Source organism: Neofelis nebulosa, chromosome 13, assembly GCF_028018385.1.
Source record: "Neofelis nebulosa isolate mNeoNeb1 chromosome 13, mNeoNeb1.pri, whole genome shotgun sequence".
Classification (NCBI taxonomy): domain Eukaryota; kingdom Metazoa; phylum Chordata; class Mammalia; order Carnivora; family Felidae; genus Neofelis; species Neofelis nebulosa.
In genome coordinates this window covers 8,261,730-8,280,110 of record NC_080794.1, presented here as the reverse complement: position 1 = coordinate 8,280,110, position 18,381 = coordinate 8,261,730, and the positions used below count along the sequence as shown (strand labels likewise).

Sequence of the window (18,381 nt, the reverse complement as noted above, 5' to 3'; positions counted from 1 at the left end):
TGGCCTTTCAAAAACAAGTCCAGGCTTAGAAATCCCTCTAAGGGTCTTTTTATGGCCCCACCCACTTCTAATGATTCCAGACACCTCACTGGTGACCGCTGGTCGGTCGGTCAGCAAGCCTGGAGCCCTTCATGCACGCTAATAACTCACTGGGCACAAAGGCCACGCGATCTTTGTTTTCATTTTTATGTCAATAAAACTAAAATAAGACACCTTACCTATCTCTCAAAGTTGAGAAGGACTTAGTGTTTCTGAGTTCCTAATACTTGAGGCTTTTTTGTAGTATTAACGAAAATACTGGTTACCAATGAAAACATGTGACAGATTTCTCTTCCCGTTTATATTTTCTTCAATTTTCAAATGTTATAGTAAATTCATATATTTATTTAATAAACCTGTGGGTCCTTTCAGATACTAGGTGTTCATTATTGCATAGGGAGATTTTAATGCATTTATGAATTCATTCCCCCTTTTTGACTTCCCTGGTTATATAATTTAGGAAGCCTCTGGATAAGACAGAGAGTAGGAAATCCCAGGTGCATAATCATCTAAAATATTAGGAAGGCCTGGATTTTAGGGAATTCTTATCAGAGACTACTTCCATACTCTGAAATGGAAAGAAAGTACTAAAACGAGCATAAGTTTTCATGTTTCAGAAGAAATATAAAATTGAAAATATAAACATTTAAACATGCACGTATTAGGGCAATAATACTGCCCTACTTCTCTGTACAGACAGACACACAGCTGCCTCATTCTCTTTTTTAACTACTGAGATTTGAACAAAGCCTATTTTATAGCTGCTTCCCTGCCATTCTTCTGTCATTGTTCTATTCCCTATAATCAACTATGCCTTGAGGTCAGGATCTGTTTCTAATCCATTTTTCTAACTGTCTTTATACTTGAAACAGGGCATGGCAGATAAGCAGCCTTTTGATGATCTGTAGTGTTTGCAAAAATTAACTTTATATACTGAATATAAAGGTACATGCATCATTTTTATTTAATGTTTGTGTATCTTTGAGAGGGAGACACAGAGCATGAGTGGGGAGGGGCAGAGACAGAGGAGACACAGAATCGGAAGCAGGCTCCAGGATCTGAGCTGTCAGCACAGAGCCCCATGCGGGGCTCAAACCCATGAACTGCAAGATCATGACCTGAGCCAAAGTTGGATGCTTAACAGATCGAGGCACCCAGGCACCCCAGTACATGCAGCTTCATCTCAAAGATTCTCCTTTGTACAAAGAAAACCAGCTAACTATACCAAGTTAAAAAAAAAAATTATTAGAACATGAGAAAATGCTCTTTGAGATAAAACTATGTCATCGTTTTTCTTTTAAGTATTCTGGGCTATGGCTCTCAGAATTAGCAGGCAACCTTCTTTGGAGCAGAGAGCTTGACTGCCGTATTCCTCACTATCTGTCAAACGGAGAATAGTACCAGATACATGGTAAGCATTCAATAAAAATATGTTGAATGAATTGATGTGTTACAGCAATAAATAATGTTAAGGTTGAATACAGTTGACTTTGCCTTAGTTACTTCTATTTCCTTAGGAGACCTCTAGTATTTTATAAGTCATTTATCTATAGACAAAAGTATGAGAAATATTTTGTTTTGTTTTGTTTAAGTGGATTAGATTGTTCTGGCAATTGTTACAGTTAAGGTTAATTCCTGCCTTATGTCATTCAATTTATAGTCACAAGCTATAATTATAGACAAGAAATTTCATTCTGTTTTAAATCAGCACTCTGAAGGTTTGGGTAATTAACAATATTTTTTTTTCCTGTCTTTTTTTTTATATAAAGAAATCACATGGGATTTTTTAACCACTCATACAAATCATTGTGTGTTATAGAATTCTGGTTATAAATAGATAAATCTGTAAACTAGAAGCACAGTCTACATACAAGTTCTTTTTTCAGAAAATATGTACATTTAAAGGTTTTCTCTACACTCAACGAGGGGCTTGTGCTCACAACCCTGAGATCCACAGTCACATGCTCGTCTGACTGAGCCAGCCAGGTGCCACTCATTCAAAAAATATTTTCTTCAAGAAAGAGCTCCTAATAGATTTCTAACGTACCAACAGATGATCAAGCTAACAGAGTTTATTTTCCAAGTACCAACATATGATCAAGCTAGCACAGTTTAATTTCCAAGTTTAACATGACCAGCTGGAGGCAGTGTTAGAATCAGTGATCAAGAACTCAGTCTTCCCACCTCTGCTTGACACCCTCCTCCTGGCTTCCCCACCATCGCCCAGCAGGAGGTAGCATAACAGCACACAAGTCTTTCTCCTCCCATTTTGTAATGGCCCTGAGACCTCCTAACTGTCAGGCAGGAGACATACTGGATACAGTTTGGAAACTAATCTATGAAAAATCGATTAGAGCCTAACCCACCTTAATGAGGGGTATGTGCATGTGAAGTGAAAAAAATCCTTCCCCTGACAACCAATTCTAATGGTAGGCTTTCCAGCAATATCTCATACAGAATGCGGAGGGATGTTTGAAGGGGGGAAGATGGGAAGGAGGTCCTTCCATATCAAAAATTATAGATAAATTCTACTAATGTATAAAGCTGGCTAATATGTGACATAAGCGTTTCTCTTTATCTTCTAAAATTTCCTCTTCCTACATGGAATGTCTACTAGACTGGCTTCAATCTGTGATCATAATGAAAACCCTTGGAGATGTATTTGCATCTGTTGATTTAACATGGCACAATAATTGGTTTATGCTCGTTTTCAGATGTAGACTATAATTTATTTTACTTTTCTTCATAACCCTGTGCAAGAAAGGATTTGAAGCTTCAAGAGATTCTTTTAGAGGCACCTGGATGGCTCAGTCGGTTAGGCATCCGACTTTGGCTCAGGTCATGATCTCGCGATACCTGACTCTCTATGTGGAGCCTGCTTCAGATTCTCTGTCTCTCTCTCCCTCTGCCCTTCCTGTGCATGCTTTCTCTCTTAAAAATAAATAAACATCAAAAAATAACAATAAAGTGATTCTTTTAAATGGCTAATAATCCCATCCAAATTAAAGTTACTGACTCCCATTCCCCCGACCCTTATTTCCATACTGTTGTACTTCAAATCACCTATAGTAAAAATAAATACAGATATTTTTGAAATTCACAGACTTAACAAAAATGGTGACATCATGAATGCTTAACCAATATGAATTAGTAGTATCACAATGATTTTTAAAACTATTTTCGTTTGGAGTACATGTTGAGAAAGTAAGAATCGAATCATTATATAAAAATAGGATTTTTTTTAAAGGAGCATAAATGAACTTTGGTAAATACTGTCCATTTCACCTTATTAATGTAATTTTAGTAGGTACATAAAGATCAACCAACTGCTTATATGAAATATTCTCTTCTTGTGGTTGAAAAAGAACAAAAAGCAAAGCTTTCCTGTACTGCATGTAAACTGGAAACTAAGTGGTTTCAAGTAAAGTTTCAGATTAAGTTCCAGAAATTTAAAAGAAATAAAGGAAAGAAAGATTACCATTATAATTCTTGGGGAGTAGAATTTCGTAGCTCAAATAATAGGGAAAAGTTGTATGAATAGTAATTCTATTAATTCAAAATACATCATCATATGCATCAAATACAAAATATCTCATGTTAAAGATGTTGATGCTGATGTGTTACATTCTCCCTTTTTGACCTTCCTGGGAAAATTCTGCCAGAATCAGTCAATAGATCTGTTTCTCCTGCAGTCTGGTTAGTAGGTATCGTTTTACTTCCTTTACTTTTATATGCAAAGTCCCTGTTCCATCAATCATCCTGAAATCCAGCCAAAGAGGAATATATATGGAATTAAATAAATACATTCAATATACTGACCTTCCAAGGTATCAAAATTCTTTTGTAGTTCTTATCTCTCAGTTAATTTATTTTGACGTGGCATAAAATCCAGTAATTTAAAAAAAAAACAACAGTGAGATTAATAAACTACGTGTATAGGGCTTCAGTTTCTTTTCTAAAACACCCCTGTGCCTGGAGAAATAAAACAAAATGAAACAAAACTGGCAAACTGCCAGTGTCATCTGCACCAAATTATCGAAGATGTAAACAAAAAATGACAGCACTTGACCCCGCTGATGAGTTGTCACGTGAAGTAGCAATTTCACTTTGGGCTTCATTCCCACCTGACCCGCATTTTTCTGAAGCAGGTATTCTAAATGAGCCTCTGAATAAAGTGCTCAGTATAACATCACTAAAGGGGCAATTATTAAAGTGGTGGCATCAAAAACATGGCAGAATTCCAAAAACACTAAAGAGAAAAACCTTTTCTTTTTTTTTTTTTTTTTCTAGCCTCTCCCACCTCTCAAGCTTCCTTGTTTAGGATGAATCAGGTTAAATGAAGCTTGGAAGTCATTATGCTGTGAAAGATGTGCAGTAAACATGAAAAGATTATGTCCAAGTTCAGTGGATGTGAGGTGTAAATTTCAAAACCAAATCCGCCCTTCAAGTACCTTGGAACAAATGGGAAAATCTCAGATGACTGCACATCAGAGATATTCAGGACAAGTTTTTGCTGGAAGCACATCTACTAAAAATGCATCCTGGGCTGACATTTTCACAGAAAGAACAGAAAGAGAATTCAAAACTCCTCCAGAGCACAAATACAGGAGAATTAATTTCAATGTACAAATTAGGAGGGAAATGGACAAGGGATATGTTTCTTCTATTACTTCACTTCTTTGTTTTTAAGTAAAGGTAATATGATGAAGTGCCCTGAAGACCTGCCCCCACCACCCAACTCCCTTTTATCAATTTCTTTTTACTCCAAGGCCTTCCCCTACCCCAAAGCCCCTTTCAAACAAAACCACAAGGTATCCAGTGCCCTAAGAAGGGGTCATCTCAAGAGAGAGACCAAAGAAAGCCATTCTTGGTTTGGATTTTTAAAATAGACTTTGAAAATTCACTGCAGAGACCATAGTCTTTTAGATAAAGGCCTTCTGACAGTAAAAGTTAGGTTTTTGAGTATCAAAAGAGCAAGGCCCAGATGCCTTGGGACAGAAGGAAGACCAGATAAAGACTTCTTATGCCCTGCCCAAATAGGTTCCACAGAGCCTAGAAGAACAGGAGGATTTAGAGGGAAGCCAGAGTTCTCCAACCCCCACCCAGGAAGAGACCAGGTAGATCTCGCGGCCAAAGTGAACTTCTGTCTTGTTCCCAGAGTGTACCAAGGATAATGGCCAGGTCCTAGAATCTCCCACACCCAAGCCCTTCATCGTGCATCACGACTACAGAAAAACAGATATGGCAGCCAGCCAAGTCTCCTACCTCCCTCCACCAACCGACTGCAATCCCCAAGTTGCCAGAGAGAATATTCTCAGGTTTCTAGCAATGAAGAGGCAAAAAGAAGAGCAGTGACCTGGAGGACTCACAGAAATGAGAAGGAGAAACCCACTGTGTGGACTCATTACCAAGACCAGTGCAGAAAACAGGCACCCCATAAGATGCCAGCAGAGGTGAATGAAGACAAAAGACAAAGACACTCAGACCAAACTTGAGTCAGGCTCCTCTGAATCCTCTTTCTGTCTAGGACTCTGACCTTGGGCTCTGTCATGTTCCAATTAGTTCCATTTTAGCAAGAATCCTACTGATCAATCAGTTTAAGGAAAATCCTCCAACCTTCCTATCGGATGGCATCCCTCATCCCCTACCTTGTTATCCCATCACCTGGTCTGCCTTCAGCAAGAATCCTATCAAGTTCATCTTGCAGAATCCCCCTTCTTGATGTGTCTTCCTAAGTAATTTTCTATCTACTGACCTGCAGCCCTGCTGCTCCTTGGTTATAAATCCCCACTTATCACTGTTGTATTCAGAATGGAGTCCAGTTCCATACATAGGTCTCTCTTCCCTATTTGCAAAAGTTCCTGAATACAATTTGCCTTTATGGCTTTAACTCCTGTCCAGCTCTGGTTTTCTTTGACATAAATCAGTCCTGGCAGCACAGTCAAATGAGGTGGACGATGGATCCAGTGTTCGCTCCCCATTGGGTGAGTGTCCTAAACACAGGTGGTCCTGGGAGCGAGAGGAGGGTAGACCTTCAATTCAGATTCAACAACAAATATTCATTTGGTGGTAGAATGTTTTAGGCCCTATTCCAGGAACTAATGATATATCACTGAACAATATGGACAAAAAAGTCTATAGGAATTATATTCGGATGCAAGTAGGCAGGAAACAAAGTGTAAAACAATAGTATGTTAGAAGATGTAAGTGCTATGGGGAAAAATAAAGTAGAAGAGGGGACATGGGGAAAAGTACAATTTTACATAGGGAACTATTTTATCTTTTTTAAGATGTCAAGAAAAACCACTTTTTTTTTTTTAAATTTTTTTTTCAATGTTTTTTATTTATTTTTGGGACAGAGAGAGACAGAGCATGAACGGGGGAGGGGCAGAGAGAGAGGGAGACACAGAGTCGGAAACAGGCTCCAGGCTCTGAGCCATCGGCCCAGAGCCTGACGCGGGGCTCAAACTCACGGACCACGAGATCGTGACCTGGCTGAAGTCGGACGCTTAACCGACTGCGCCACCTAGGCGCCCCAAGAAAAACCACTTTGAGAATATGACATTTCAATCAAAAATTTAAAGGTGAGAATAAACACAGAAAACAATGATTTTAACAGAGTTTTCCCTGAAAAGACTAGGATTAAGTTTCTAATACTAAGCTTCATTCTGGTGCAAGGCCCATTGGGCTTGAATGCAAGATTAAACCTGATCAGAGAAAATAAAGAACATTGCACGCTAGTGCATTTTTTAATTTGTGGTTTGTGAAATTTACTCCTTACACAGAAAAGAAGTCTATAAACCGGTTTTGTTTTTTCGTGACCACAGTGCCTCACCATTACAGAAAAAATCCAATGGTATTTGTAACACTGCCTTTCACTTAAGTAACTATTTACACAAACTGAATTTGGTACATGTACTATGTCATGGGTCCACACATTCAGCATCCAAGCCTTCATCTCAAAATGTCATTTGTATCTATATATATGCATTCTTAGCCTTAGGTTATCATTCTTAGCCTTTTATGTGGCTCAATATGCCTGAGACACCACTTACCCCTCCATTTCCCATCACCACCAGGGGCTTCATTAGCATTAGTGGTAAGAAGGTAGTGGGGTATGGAGGGGATTTGTCACTGGATTTAAAGACCTCTCAGACAATCTAAACACTACCAATTCATAATTCAACATTACCTATTATTCCCAGTGATACAGTCAGACAACCAGTTCCTGGTCCTATGTTCTGTGCTGATTTATTAACACACATGAGTGCTAAAGAAAAGTTTTAATAAATGGCATTGGTATTTAGACAAGGATTTTCTTTTCACTTAAACCTATAGCTTTGGGGGCACCTGGGTAGCTCAGTCAGTTAAGCATCCGACTTCGGCTCAGGTCATGATCTTATGGTTCATGAGTTTGAGCCCCACATCGGGCTCTGTGCTGACAGCTCAGAGCCTGGAGCCTGCTTCAGGTTCTGTCTCCCTCTCTCTGTGTCCCTCTCCCACTCTGTCACTCTCTCTCTTTCTATAAAAAAAATTTTTTTTAAATAAATAAATATAAAGTAAACCTATAGTTTTGCTTCAAAATCTCAATTACTTGGGCATATTAGAAATCGGCAATCATAAACTCTCCGAGTGGATTATTTCTACTGCGTTTTTTCTTTATTCCTACAGTAAATGGACTCTATGTTCATCAAACTATGCAGTGGGTCCAGAGCTTCACTTTACAATAAATGTACAAAGATTTGTGAATTTAAGAATTGACGATAATATAATGTGTTACACTCTTCAGCTGTCTGCTTGTTTGTTCTGCAGAGGAATAAGGAGAAAGGGAGAAAAGAACTACCATGAATCACACATTCTACAGAAGTCCTTAAGGATTTTTAGTGAAATGGTGTGCATTATGTATCAGAAAACACTCACACTCAAATGGCCTATTTTCGAAGAGGAAATGTAGCATGTAATGCAAATGACACTTGAGTCTGTGTGCATCCTTAAATCTGAAATGGGTCTCTTGTAGGCAGCCTGTAGGAGTTACGTTTTTCCCCATTCAGCCACTCTGTGCCTTTTGATGGGTAAATTCAATCAATGTACATTTAGAGTAATTATTGATATGTAAGGACTTACTAATGCCATCTTATTCATTGCCTTCTGGTCCTTTTGCATTTCCATTGTTTCCCACCCCCCACCCCCACCCCCTGCTCTGTTTATGCCTACTTCTGTAACTGGTTATACTCCACGGAGGTATGTTCTGTTTCCCTTTGTCTTTTGAGGATCCACTCAAGGTCTCTGCTTGGTGGTTACCTTGTGAATTACAATAAAACATCTTACAGATAAAACAGTCCATTTTAGGCTGATAGCAACTTATCTTTGAACACCTAAAAAGGCTCCACCTTTACGCTCCGTTACATATTACTGATGTTATAATTTATCTCCTTTTGTGTCGTGCATTTGTTAACAATTTATAGCAGCTATAGTTCTTACTACTCGTCTCCTTTGACTTTCATACCATGGTTGTGTGGTTAACACACCAACCGAATGTAGAGTTACAGTTCTCTAAGTGTGACTGTTCCTTCCCATGACCAGCGTGCTGTGAGCTTTCACACCCTATGTTTCTGGGATAGCGTCTTCCCATTTCGGCACAAAGAATTCCTTTCAGCCTCTCTTGTAACGCCAGTCTAGAGACAGTAAACTCCCTCAGCTTTTGTCTGGGAAAGCCTTTATTTCTCTTTCGTATCTGAAGGATACCTTTGCCATACAGCATATTCCTGGCTGGCAATTTTTATCTTTCAATGCTTTGAATACATCATTCCACGCTCTCCTGGCCTGTCAGAGTTTCTGTTGAGAAATCAGCAGGTAGCCTAATGGGGCTTCCTTTGTCAGTTACCTTCTTTTTTCCTTGGCTTCAAGATTCCTTCTTTATGGTAGATTTTTGAGAGTTTCATTAAGATGTGTCTTGGAGGGGCACCTGAGTGGCTCAGTCGGTTGAGCATCTGGCTTCAGCTCAGGTCATGATCTCGCGGTTCGTGGGTTCGAGCCCCGTATCGGGCTCTGTGCTGACAGCTCAGAGCCTGGAGCCTGCTTTGGATTCTGTGTCTCCCTTTCTCTGCCCCTCCCCCACTGGTGCTCTGTCTCTCAAAAATGAATAAACGTTAAAAAAAATTTTTTTTAATGTGTCTTGGAGAAGGTCTTTTTACACCCAGCTAATAGCACGTGCTATTAGTTTCGTGGACTTGTACATCCAAGTCATTCTCCAGGTTTGGGAAGTTCTTGGCTATTATTTCTTTAAATAAACTCTGTCCCCTTCACCTTCCCTTCTCCTTCTGGAGCCTGATCATTCAGATATTTGCTTTTCTGATAGAATCTGAGAGGTCTTTTAGGCTTTCTTCACTCTTTTTATTTTTTTTTAATTTTTTTTTTCAACGTTTTTTATTTATTTTTGGGACAGAGAGAGACAGAGCATGAACGGGGGAGGGGCAGAGAGGGAGGGAGACACAGAATCGGAAACAGGCTCCAGGCTCTGAGCCATCGGCCCAGAGCCTGACGCGGGGCTCGAACTCACGGACCGCGAGATCGTGACCTGGCTGAAGTCGGACGCTTAACCGACTGCGCCACCCAGGCGCCCCTCTTCACTCTTTTTAAACTCAGGTCCCGCTCTTCTTCTAACTATATTAATTCTATGTTCATGTCCTCCAAGCCACGTGTCCTTCTTACCCCTGGACTGCCTTGTGACAGATTTTCTCCTCTGCATTCTTCATCTCATTCCCTGACTTATTCAGGTCTAGTATTTCCCTTTAGTTCTTTTTTAAATCTCAATTGCCTTGGTAAAGATCTCCTTTTGTTTATTAATGTTACTCCTGATTCCTGATTTCACCGGATTGTCTTTCTGAGTTTCCTCTTAACATGTTGAATTTCTTCAGAGCGGTTACTTTAAATTCTTTATCAGATCCTAATACTCTATGCTTTTGAGCTTGGTTGCTGGAGAATTATTTTCCTTTTGTGACTCTACACTTCTTGATTTTTCACGTTGCTTACAGGTATGCATTTTTGCTTTTGCATTTGAAATTGCCAAGACCCTCTTAACCAGCTCTTGTGTCTTCTCTGGTTCTTAGAGTTGGCCAGGCGGGTAATTAGAAACCTCTTTTTTTGATTTGCAGAGGGGAGTGTTATATTTCAAGTTTATGGTTACTTCCTTGCCCACCATGTGTGGCCTGTTCTCTGAGCATACTCCCTGTCTCCTGGAGTTACCTGGGAACACACACACAAAGCCGGCAGCGGAGTGGGGGAGAAGTATGGGTTTAGCCCTTAGTGAGCTGGGGAGGCCCATGGACTGGGTAGGGAGATGGGGTAGGGCATGTCATTCCCAAAGGCTTCTAGATGGACTTTCTGCTGACCAGATTCATTGTCTGCAAATATTATCTTCCTCTTTCCCCAAATCCTCCCTAAGCTTCCACCCACTAAGCTCCCACATTAGTACACTGGGTGCTGATGGACAGAAATGGGTATCTCAAGCTGCATCTTGCCAGCTGGGGAAGCTGGGTCCTCTCTCACCATCTTCCTCTTTGCCTGTGGGACAGGTCACCTTCACTAGATAAATCAGCCCCAAAAGGCACCTTCTTGGAGGTAGGGCAGTGTCCAGAAAATTTCTCCTACCACTTCACCATGACTAAACTCATTTTCTCCTTTTTCCTTTCTTTTTATTTTAATGTTTATTTATTTTTGAGAGAGAGAGAGAGAGAGAGAGGCAGAGAGACAGAGAGACAGAGACAGAGCATGAGTAGAGGAGAGGCAGAGAGAGAGGGAGACATAGACTCCAAAGCAGGCTCCAGGGTCTGAGCTGTCAGCACAGAGCCTGACATGGGGCTCGAACTCATGAACTATGAGATCATGACCTGAGCCATAGTTGGACACTTAACCGCTTAACCAACTGAGCCACCCAGACACCCCTCCTTTTCCTTTCTTCTTCAATGGTGTATTGGAATCTCCCTTTCGAAGGGCTAGATTTCTGCAAGCTCTCTGTGGTGGGTGAGTGTCTGCTCAGTTCAGCACTCACCCAATTCCTGCCCAAACAGCCACAAGAGGGATCTGGGCAGTTGCACCTGTTAATCAGGTTCTAAGGTTTCTTTGGGGTCTGTCTGTCTCCTACCATCTGAACTGATGAGTGAGATTCCTGCTGGGTCTCTTGGAGTAAGGTGCAAAATCCGGAAACCTCCACAAAGATGCTCTCGTTTCTGTATGAATGTCTAATTTGTTGATTAAAAGGAGGGATAAGGGGTGCCTGAGTGGCTCAGTCAATTGAGCATCCGACTCTTGATTTTGGCTCAGGTCATGATATCATGGTTCCCGGAATTCACCCCTGCATCGGGCTCTGCACTGACAGTGCTGAGCCTGCTTAGGATTCTCTCTCCCTCTCTCTCTGCTCCTTCCCCACTAGCACTCTCTCTCTTTCTCTCAAATAAACAATAATAATAATAATAATAATAATAATAATAATAATAATGGGATCCATTAATAATCTACAAGGTACTTAAACCCCAAAGTTTTTTTTTGTTTGTTTGTTTAAAGATTCAGGAACGAGACACTATAAGCTACTATTACCTGAGATATTCAACATAGCCAATGCAATGAGACAAGAAAAACAGTAGGCGTATTGGAAAGGAAGAAAACAAACTGCCATCAATAACAGGTAATATTATTATTACCTGGAAAACTCCAAGAATCTGCAGAGGTATTTGTTAACAATAAATTTAGTAATATTGCTAGATTGATATCTTTTAAAATATCATTTAGACATCATGTGCAACGACAAAAAGAAAGAAATCCTTAATATCTAAGATAGATGAGACACGTAGGAATAAATCTAACAGAAGAGGAAGAAACTTCTGTAGATGTACACTCAATAAGGGCTGGGGCTTTGTTTATTACAATGCTCCTAGTTTCTTTTTTTTTTTAATTTTTTTTTTTTTTCAACGTTTTTTATTTATTTTTGGGACAGAGAGAGACAGAGCATGAACGGGGGAGGGGCAGAGAGAGAGGGAGACACAGAATCGGAAACAGGCTCCAGGCTCTGAGCCATCAGCCCAGAGCCTGACGCGGGGCTCGAACTCACGGACCGCGAGATCGTGACCTGGTTGAAGTCGGACGCTTAACCGACTGCGCCACCCAGGCGCCCCGCAATGCTCCTAGTTTCTAAAATGCCGGGTACAAGCATGACATCAGCAACATGACTCGCCTGATGTTCCTTCTTTTTATCCCCCTTTTAAAAAATTTATTTATTTATTTGTTTGCTTGTTTGTTTGTTTCTTTAAGGAAGAGAGCGTGCAAGCAGGGGAAAGGGGCAAAAGCAGAGAGACAGCACCTTAAGCAGGCTCCAAGCTCAGAGTAGAGCACAACACGGGCTCCATCCCACCACCCTGGGATCACGACCTGAGCAGAAATCAAGAGTCAGATGCTTAACCCACTGAGTCACTGGGGCTTCCCACACTATTTCTATTTTGATTTTGTGTTTATCTGGGGTAACACAAAGCCAGGGTGACTGATGGAGATTACGGGGTGGCTGCTTTGCTTTAATCTTCATGATATTACTGACCACATTTCCAGACCTCCTATCTACAATGTGTACCTCCTGGAAACTGAAATTAAGCAAAAATAATAACAGGATATAGCAATCAATTCTTTAACACTTCCTCATTTAATACCCAAATATCCTTATGAAGAAGGTATCATCTGTTAGCAGCTGAGAAAGGTGAGGTTTTGAGAAGTTAAACAGGATCACAGAATAGAGGCTGTAGCCCAGCAGGTAAAATCACCCCTAAAAGCATTCATAGTCTCAGATTCTCATCGTAAAATGTCGATAATAATGCCAACTTTATAACTATTCCTAAAATATATTCTTTTAGTGGGGCATCTGGGTGTTACAGTCGGTTAAGCATCCAACTTCAGCTCAGGTCATGATCTCACGGTCCATGAGTTTGAGCCCCGCATCGGGCTCTGTGCGGACAGCTCAGAGCCTGGAGCCTGTTTCAGATTCCGTGTCTCCCTCTCCTTCTGCCCCACCTCCACTCCCACTCTTTCTCTCTGTCTCTGAAAAATGAATAAACCTTAAAAAACATTTAAAAATATATATATTCTTTTAGTAAAAGCCAAGTTAAATTATACGAATATTTTTTGTAGAAAGTAGAAAACCATAGATAAGCAGTTAGGAATATAGGCACAGGTGTATACACGCACACCTACACACAGAGAAAATAACATACTTTTTATAAAATACTCCCAAATATTTCCTGAGCTTTATTTCCTTACTGAGGAAGTCACCCAGGTATCCATCAGGAGTTATCTGGATGCTGTCAGAATGGCTAAACTTAACAACTCAGGAAACAACAGATGTGGGTGAGGCTGAGTTGAAAGGGGAACACTTTTGCACTGCTGGTGGGAATATAAACTGGTGCGGCCACTCTGGAAAACAGCATGGAGGTTCCTCAAAAAATTAAAAATAGAGCTACCCTACTACCCAGAAATTGCACTACTTGGTATTTATCCAGAGGATACAAAAATGCTGATTCAAGGGGCATCTGGGTGGCTCAGTTGATTAGGCATCTGACTTCAGCTCAGGTCATGATCTTATAGTTCATGGGCTCGAGCCCCGTTTTGGGCTCTGTGCTGACAGCTCAGAGCCTGGAACCTGCTTCGGATTCTGTGTCTCTCTCTCTGCCCCTCCCTCCCCCGCTTGCACTCTGTCTGTCTGTCTCTCTCTCTCTCTCTCTCTCTCTCTCTCTCTCAAAAGCAAATAAACATTAAAGAAAATTTTTTTTAAATGCTAATTCAAAGGGGCACATCACCCCAATGTTTATAGCTATCAACCATAGCTAAATTATGGAAAGAGCTCATATGTCCATCATCTGGTGAATGGTTAAAAACAATGTGTATATATGGTATGTATACAATGGAATATTACTCAGTGATTTAAAAAAATGAAATCTTGCTATTTGCAATAACATGGAAGGAACTAGAGGCTATTATGCTAAGCGAAATAAGTCAGTCAGAGAAAGACAGATACATGATTCTACTCATGTGGAATTTAAGAAGTCAAACAGATGAACATAGGGGAAGGGAAGCAAAAATAATATAAAAACAGGAAGGGGGATAAAACATAAGAGATTCTTAAATACAGAGAATAAACTGAGGGCTGCTGGGTAGGGGGATGGGCTAAATGGGGGATGGGCATTAGGCAGGCACTTGTTGAGATGAGCACTGGGTGTTATATGTAAGTGATGAATCACTAAATTCTACTCCTGAAACTGTTACTACACTATATGATAACTTGGATTTAAATACAATTAAAAAAAGAGTTATTTGTGTGCACTAAATTGATGCATAGGCTAATATTGTTTAGACGTTCAACTTACTTCTTGGGCAGCTTCATTTTTTTCACCTTTTCTTCAGCATGTTCATCTGCTATTCCCACATGACATCCTAATGCCAACAAAGTCCTGGAAAACAAAACCAGAGATGAGCTGTAACAACTCCCTCTCTATGTCTGGAATAACCCAACACAACAGCAGATGGGAATAAGGTAGGACAGTCAACCTTGAAAGCAGAGAAGAAATTGTTAATGCAAAGGAAAAACGCTTATAAAGTATTTAGTTTTGAGTAATGAGTAAGACATTGTAAATTGAAACCTCACAAAAAAACAAGTGAATAGTATGTCTTTCTCCAAACCCCTCCCTGTGGTCCTGTTTCTTTCCCTAAAGGCACTGATTGCTTCCAATTCTTGAATATCCTGCTCTAGTCTGTGCAGTCTCTAACACACATGTATGGGTGTATGGGTGTGTGTGGGTGTGTGTGTGTGTGTGCGTGTGTATTGTTTCTTTGTTCCCTTTTACACAATGAGTATAGTTCTCTGCAATTTTCTATCTTGACTTTGCACCATAACTTTGATATACGGTTCTTTCATATAAAGCTGCCTTATTTTTCAACAACTTTGAAGTTCTCCATTAGTTGGATGTATCAGAATGTTTTTACCCAGTTCTCTGTTCATACCTAGTCTTTTGTTATTATAAACAATGCCACAATGAATAACCTCATACATTTAGTACATGTACTGTATCCTTCATCTGTAGGTTAAAAATTCCTAGACATGGGATTACTGAGTCACAGGGTATATGCATTTTAAAGATTTATAGGACTCCTGGGTGGCTCAGTCAGTTGAGCATCCAACTGCGGCTCAGGTCATGATCTCACAGCTCGTGGGTTTGAGCCCCACATAAGGCTCTCTGCCGTCAGTGCAGAGCCTGCTTCAGATCCTCTGTCCCTCTCTCTCTCTCTCCCCCTCCTCCACTGGTTCTCTCTCTAGCTCTCAACATAAATCAGATAAAACAAGGATTCATAAATATTATCAAATGTCTACAGAGTCGCTACTAACTTACATTCCCACCAGCAGTCTACAACATCGCCTGTTTCCCATACACAGTTACCAAACCGCTTACGCTTTGCCAATTAGTCGGTTAAAAGGGTATCTCATTACCATTTTGATTTGCTTTTTTAAGATTATACTTTTAAGTAACCTCTACACCCAACATGGTGCTCAAACTTACAACCCCGAGATCAACAGTCATATGCTCTACCAGCAGAGCCAGCCAGGCGCTCCTGTATTTTTCATATTCTAAGTGTATCTGAGTGCTTTTTTCATATTCTTAAGAGTACCTGTACTTTTTTTCTTTGAAAATATTATTTGTTCACTTTTCCATTAGATTTGGGTTTTTTATTGCATTTTAGAAGCTCTTCCTATGTCTGAGATAGGAGTTGCAAATGTTTTTCTCTAGTCTGTCTTTTTCCTTTATTTAGTGCTATTTATATGCAGAATCTCAAATATGTTTTTATATAACTGAAACTTACCATCTTTTCTTATAGCTTCTGAATTTTATGTGGCACTGAGAGATACCCCATTTGTAAAGTCATTTGAAGAAAAATGTCCATGCTTTCCTGTGTGGGGGTGATGGTCAGAGGGGTCTATTAGCTTCAGGCACAGCTTAACTTTATTTTTTTTTCCAGATGGATACCTAATTCTTCATAAAATATTTACCAAATAATTCACCTTTTACCACTGGTTTGAAATGCAACCTTTAGTAGACACAAATGCCCCATATGTTTTTAATCCTTTACTGAACTTTCTATCTAGAAAAAAAATCTCGTTTTCAAATGTCTATCAGGGGTCCCTGTTTGCCAGGAAGGGTTTATCCATTTTTTTTTAAGATACTCTGTATCTTTTCCTCCCCTGAATGACCCTTCATTGCTTTTCCTGAGAAATATCCTTACCATTCACATGTAGAACTCAACCTTTAAAGTCCTCCAGGTTTATACGGAACAATGTGCCTTTAGTAGCCATGACAATGAGTGGTTTCTCCTATCCCAACAGAATAAGAGACAATGGCTAATCCTTTTTGGATTACAGAATTTCTAGGTTCTAGTCAGTTCCAGAAGGGATGTGGCAAGTATCTACAATTCATTTACACTTATCCTCCACAACATCTTAAAAATGAAAATCTGGAGATAGATAGATGGCATAGATAGGTACAGTTATGCATATTTACACATCAACTGTCATCAAGTTAAATTTTAGGTTAAACGTGGTAAAATTCAGATGATCCTGTGAAATTACCCTTCAAGTGTCAACCTGCATAAGTATGGACAGATCAAGAACTGACTGAAGCTGTAAAAATTACCTAGAGAACGTGCCAATTAAAATGAGATCGAGCATGGGGCACCTGGGCGGCTCAGTCAGTTAAGCGTCTGACTCTTGGTTCCGGCTCAGGTCATGATCTCGCAGTTTGTGAGTTCAAGCCCCACATCGGGCTCTGTGCTGACAGTATGCAGCCTGCTTGGGATTTTCTCTCTCTGTCTCTCTCTGTCCCTCCCCCACTCACTCTCTCTGTCTGTCTCTCAAAAATAAATAAACTTAAAAACAATTTTAAAAAATGAGACTGATCATTAATAGAAGAATAGAAAACACACTCAGAGAACAAACATGGGTTACACGTATTCAATCAGTGTCCATAGGATAGGAAGTTTTTTGTCATTATTCCTTCATTCATTTAACTATTCAATAAATATCTCCTGAACATCACTAGTGGCAGGCCCTGTCCTAAATTCTGGGGATAAGCTTACTGGTCAGTGGGGACTACAGCAATAGTTAATTACAATTCAGTGTCCTGTGTCCAATGAGATACATAGAAAGCTATGAAATCATCAGGAGGATGCCAGACCCAGCTCTGAGGGAACTCAAGGTGACAATAATATTAGGATCTATCTTAAACTCTGACAATTCGATCTTCGAGGGCACACCCACTGAGAAATCTTCTGATTACAATGAATGGAGAACTTGACTATACATTAAGTGAGGGCCTTGAATGCCACACTGAGGGACTCACACTTAGGTGGATGGACAACGGACAGGTTACTGAGGATTATGCTCAGAAAGATAGAATTAGAAGCTGTCAGGTCAGAAATGTACCTCGAAAAGGTTAATTTATTACTGTTTTAATAAACCTGCAAAGTTGTATGACCATCACTACAATCCAGTTTTAGAATATCTCATCTCATCTCACCAAGTTCCTCATGCCTGTTTGCACTCATTCCTCACTCCGACCCCACCTCCCCCAGGCAACCACTAATCTATAATCCGTCTCCGTAGATCTGCCTTTTCTAAAAATTATATATAAAAAGAATCATACAGGGGTGCCTGGGTGGCTCAGTCGGCTGGGCGTCTGACTTTGGCTCAGGTCATGATCTCACGGTCTGTGAGTTCAAGCCCCGCGTCAGGCTCTGTGCTGACAGCTCGGAGCCTGGAACCCGCTTCACATTCTGCGTCTCCTCCTCTCTCTGCCCCTCCCATGCTCGTGCTCTGTCTCTCTCTGTCTCTCAATAATAAATAAACGTTAAAAAAAATTTTTTTTAAAGAATCATATAAATTAGGATCTTTTGTGCCAGGCTTTTTTGACTCAGATTAATGTTTTTTAGGTTTATGAATGTTATAATGTTTATCAGTAGCTTATCTCCTTTTATTGCTGAAAAGTATCCCATTGTGGGGCTGCATCACATTTTGTCTATCCTTTCATAAGTTTATGAACATTTGCATGGTTTCAACCTTTTGACTATTACATATAATGCTTCTATGAAGATGCTTCTGCAGACCTTCATACAAAAGTCTTTTCATGGATATAAGGTTTCATTTCTCTTAGTTACATATGTAGGAGTAGAATTGCTAGGTTGTTTGGTAAATTAATGGGGGTTTTCCAGTCTGTCTTTTATGTCATAGCCCTTGGAATGTATGTGATGCATTTCATTATG

General features: G+C 40.0%; 1 protein-coding gene across 4 annotated transcripts in view; it reads right to left on the bottom strand.

Annotated features, from left to right (window-relative positions):
• RYR2 (ryanodine receptor 2) overlaps positions 1 to 18,381 on the bottom strand; it is a 768,107-nt gene that overhangs the window by 297,320 nt on the left and 452,406 nt on the right. For all 4 annotated transcript variants that reach the window (XM_058696266.1, XM_058696262.1, XM_058696264.1 and 1 more), the window contains one exon: positions 14,442 to 14,525. In XM_058696266.1, the coding sequence (XP_058552249.1) occupies positions 14,442 to 14,525 (84 nt within the window). The remainder of the gene's footprint in view (positions 1 to 14,441; positions 14,526 to 18,381) is intronic.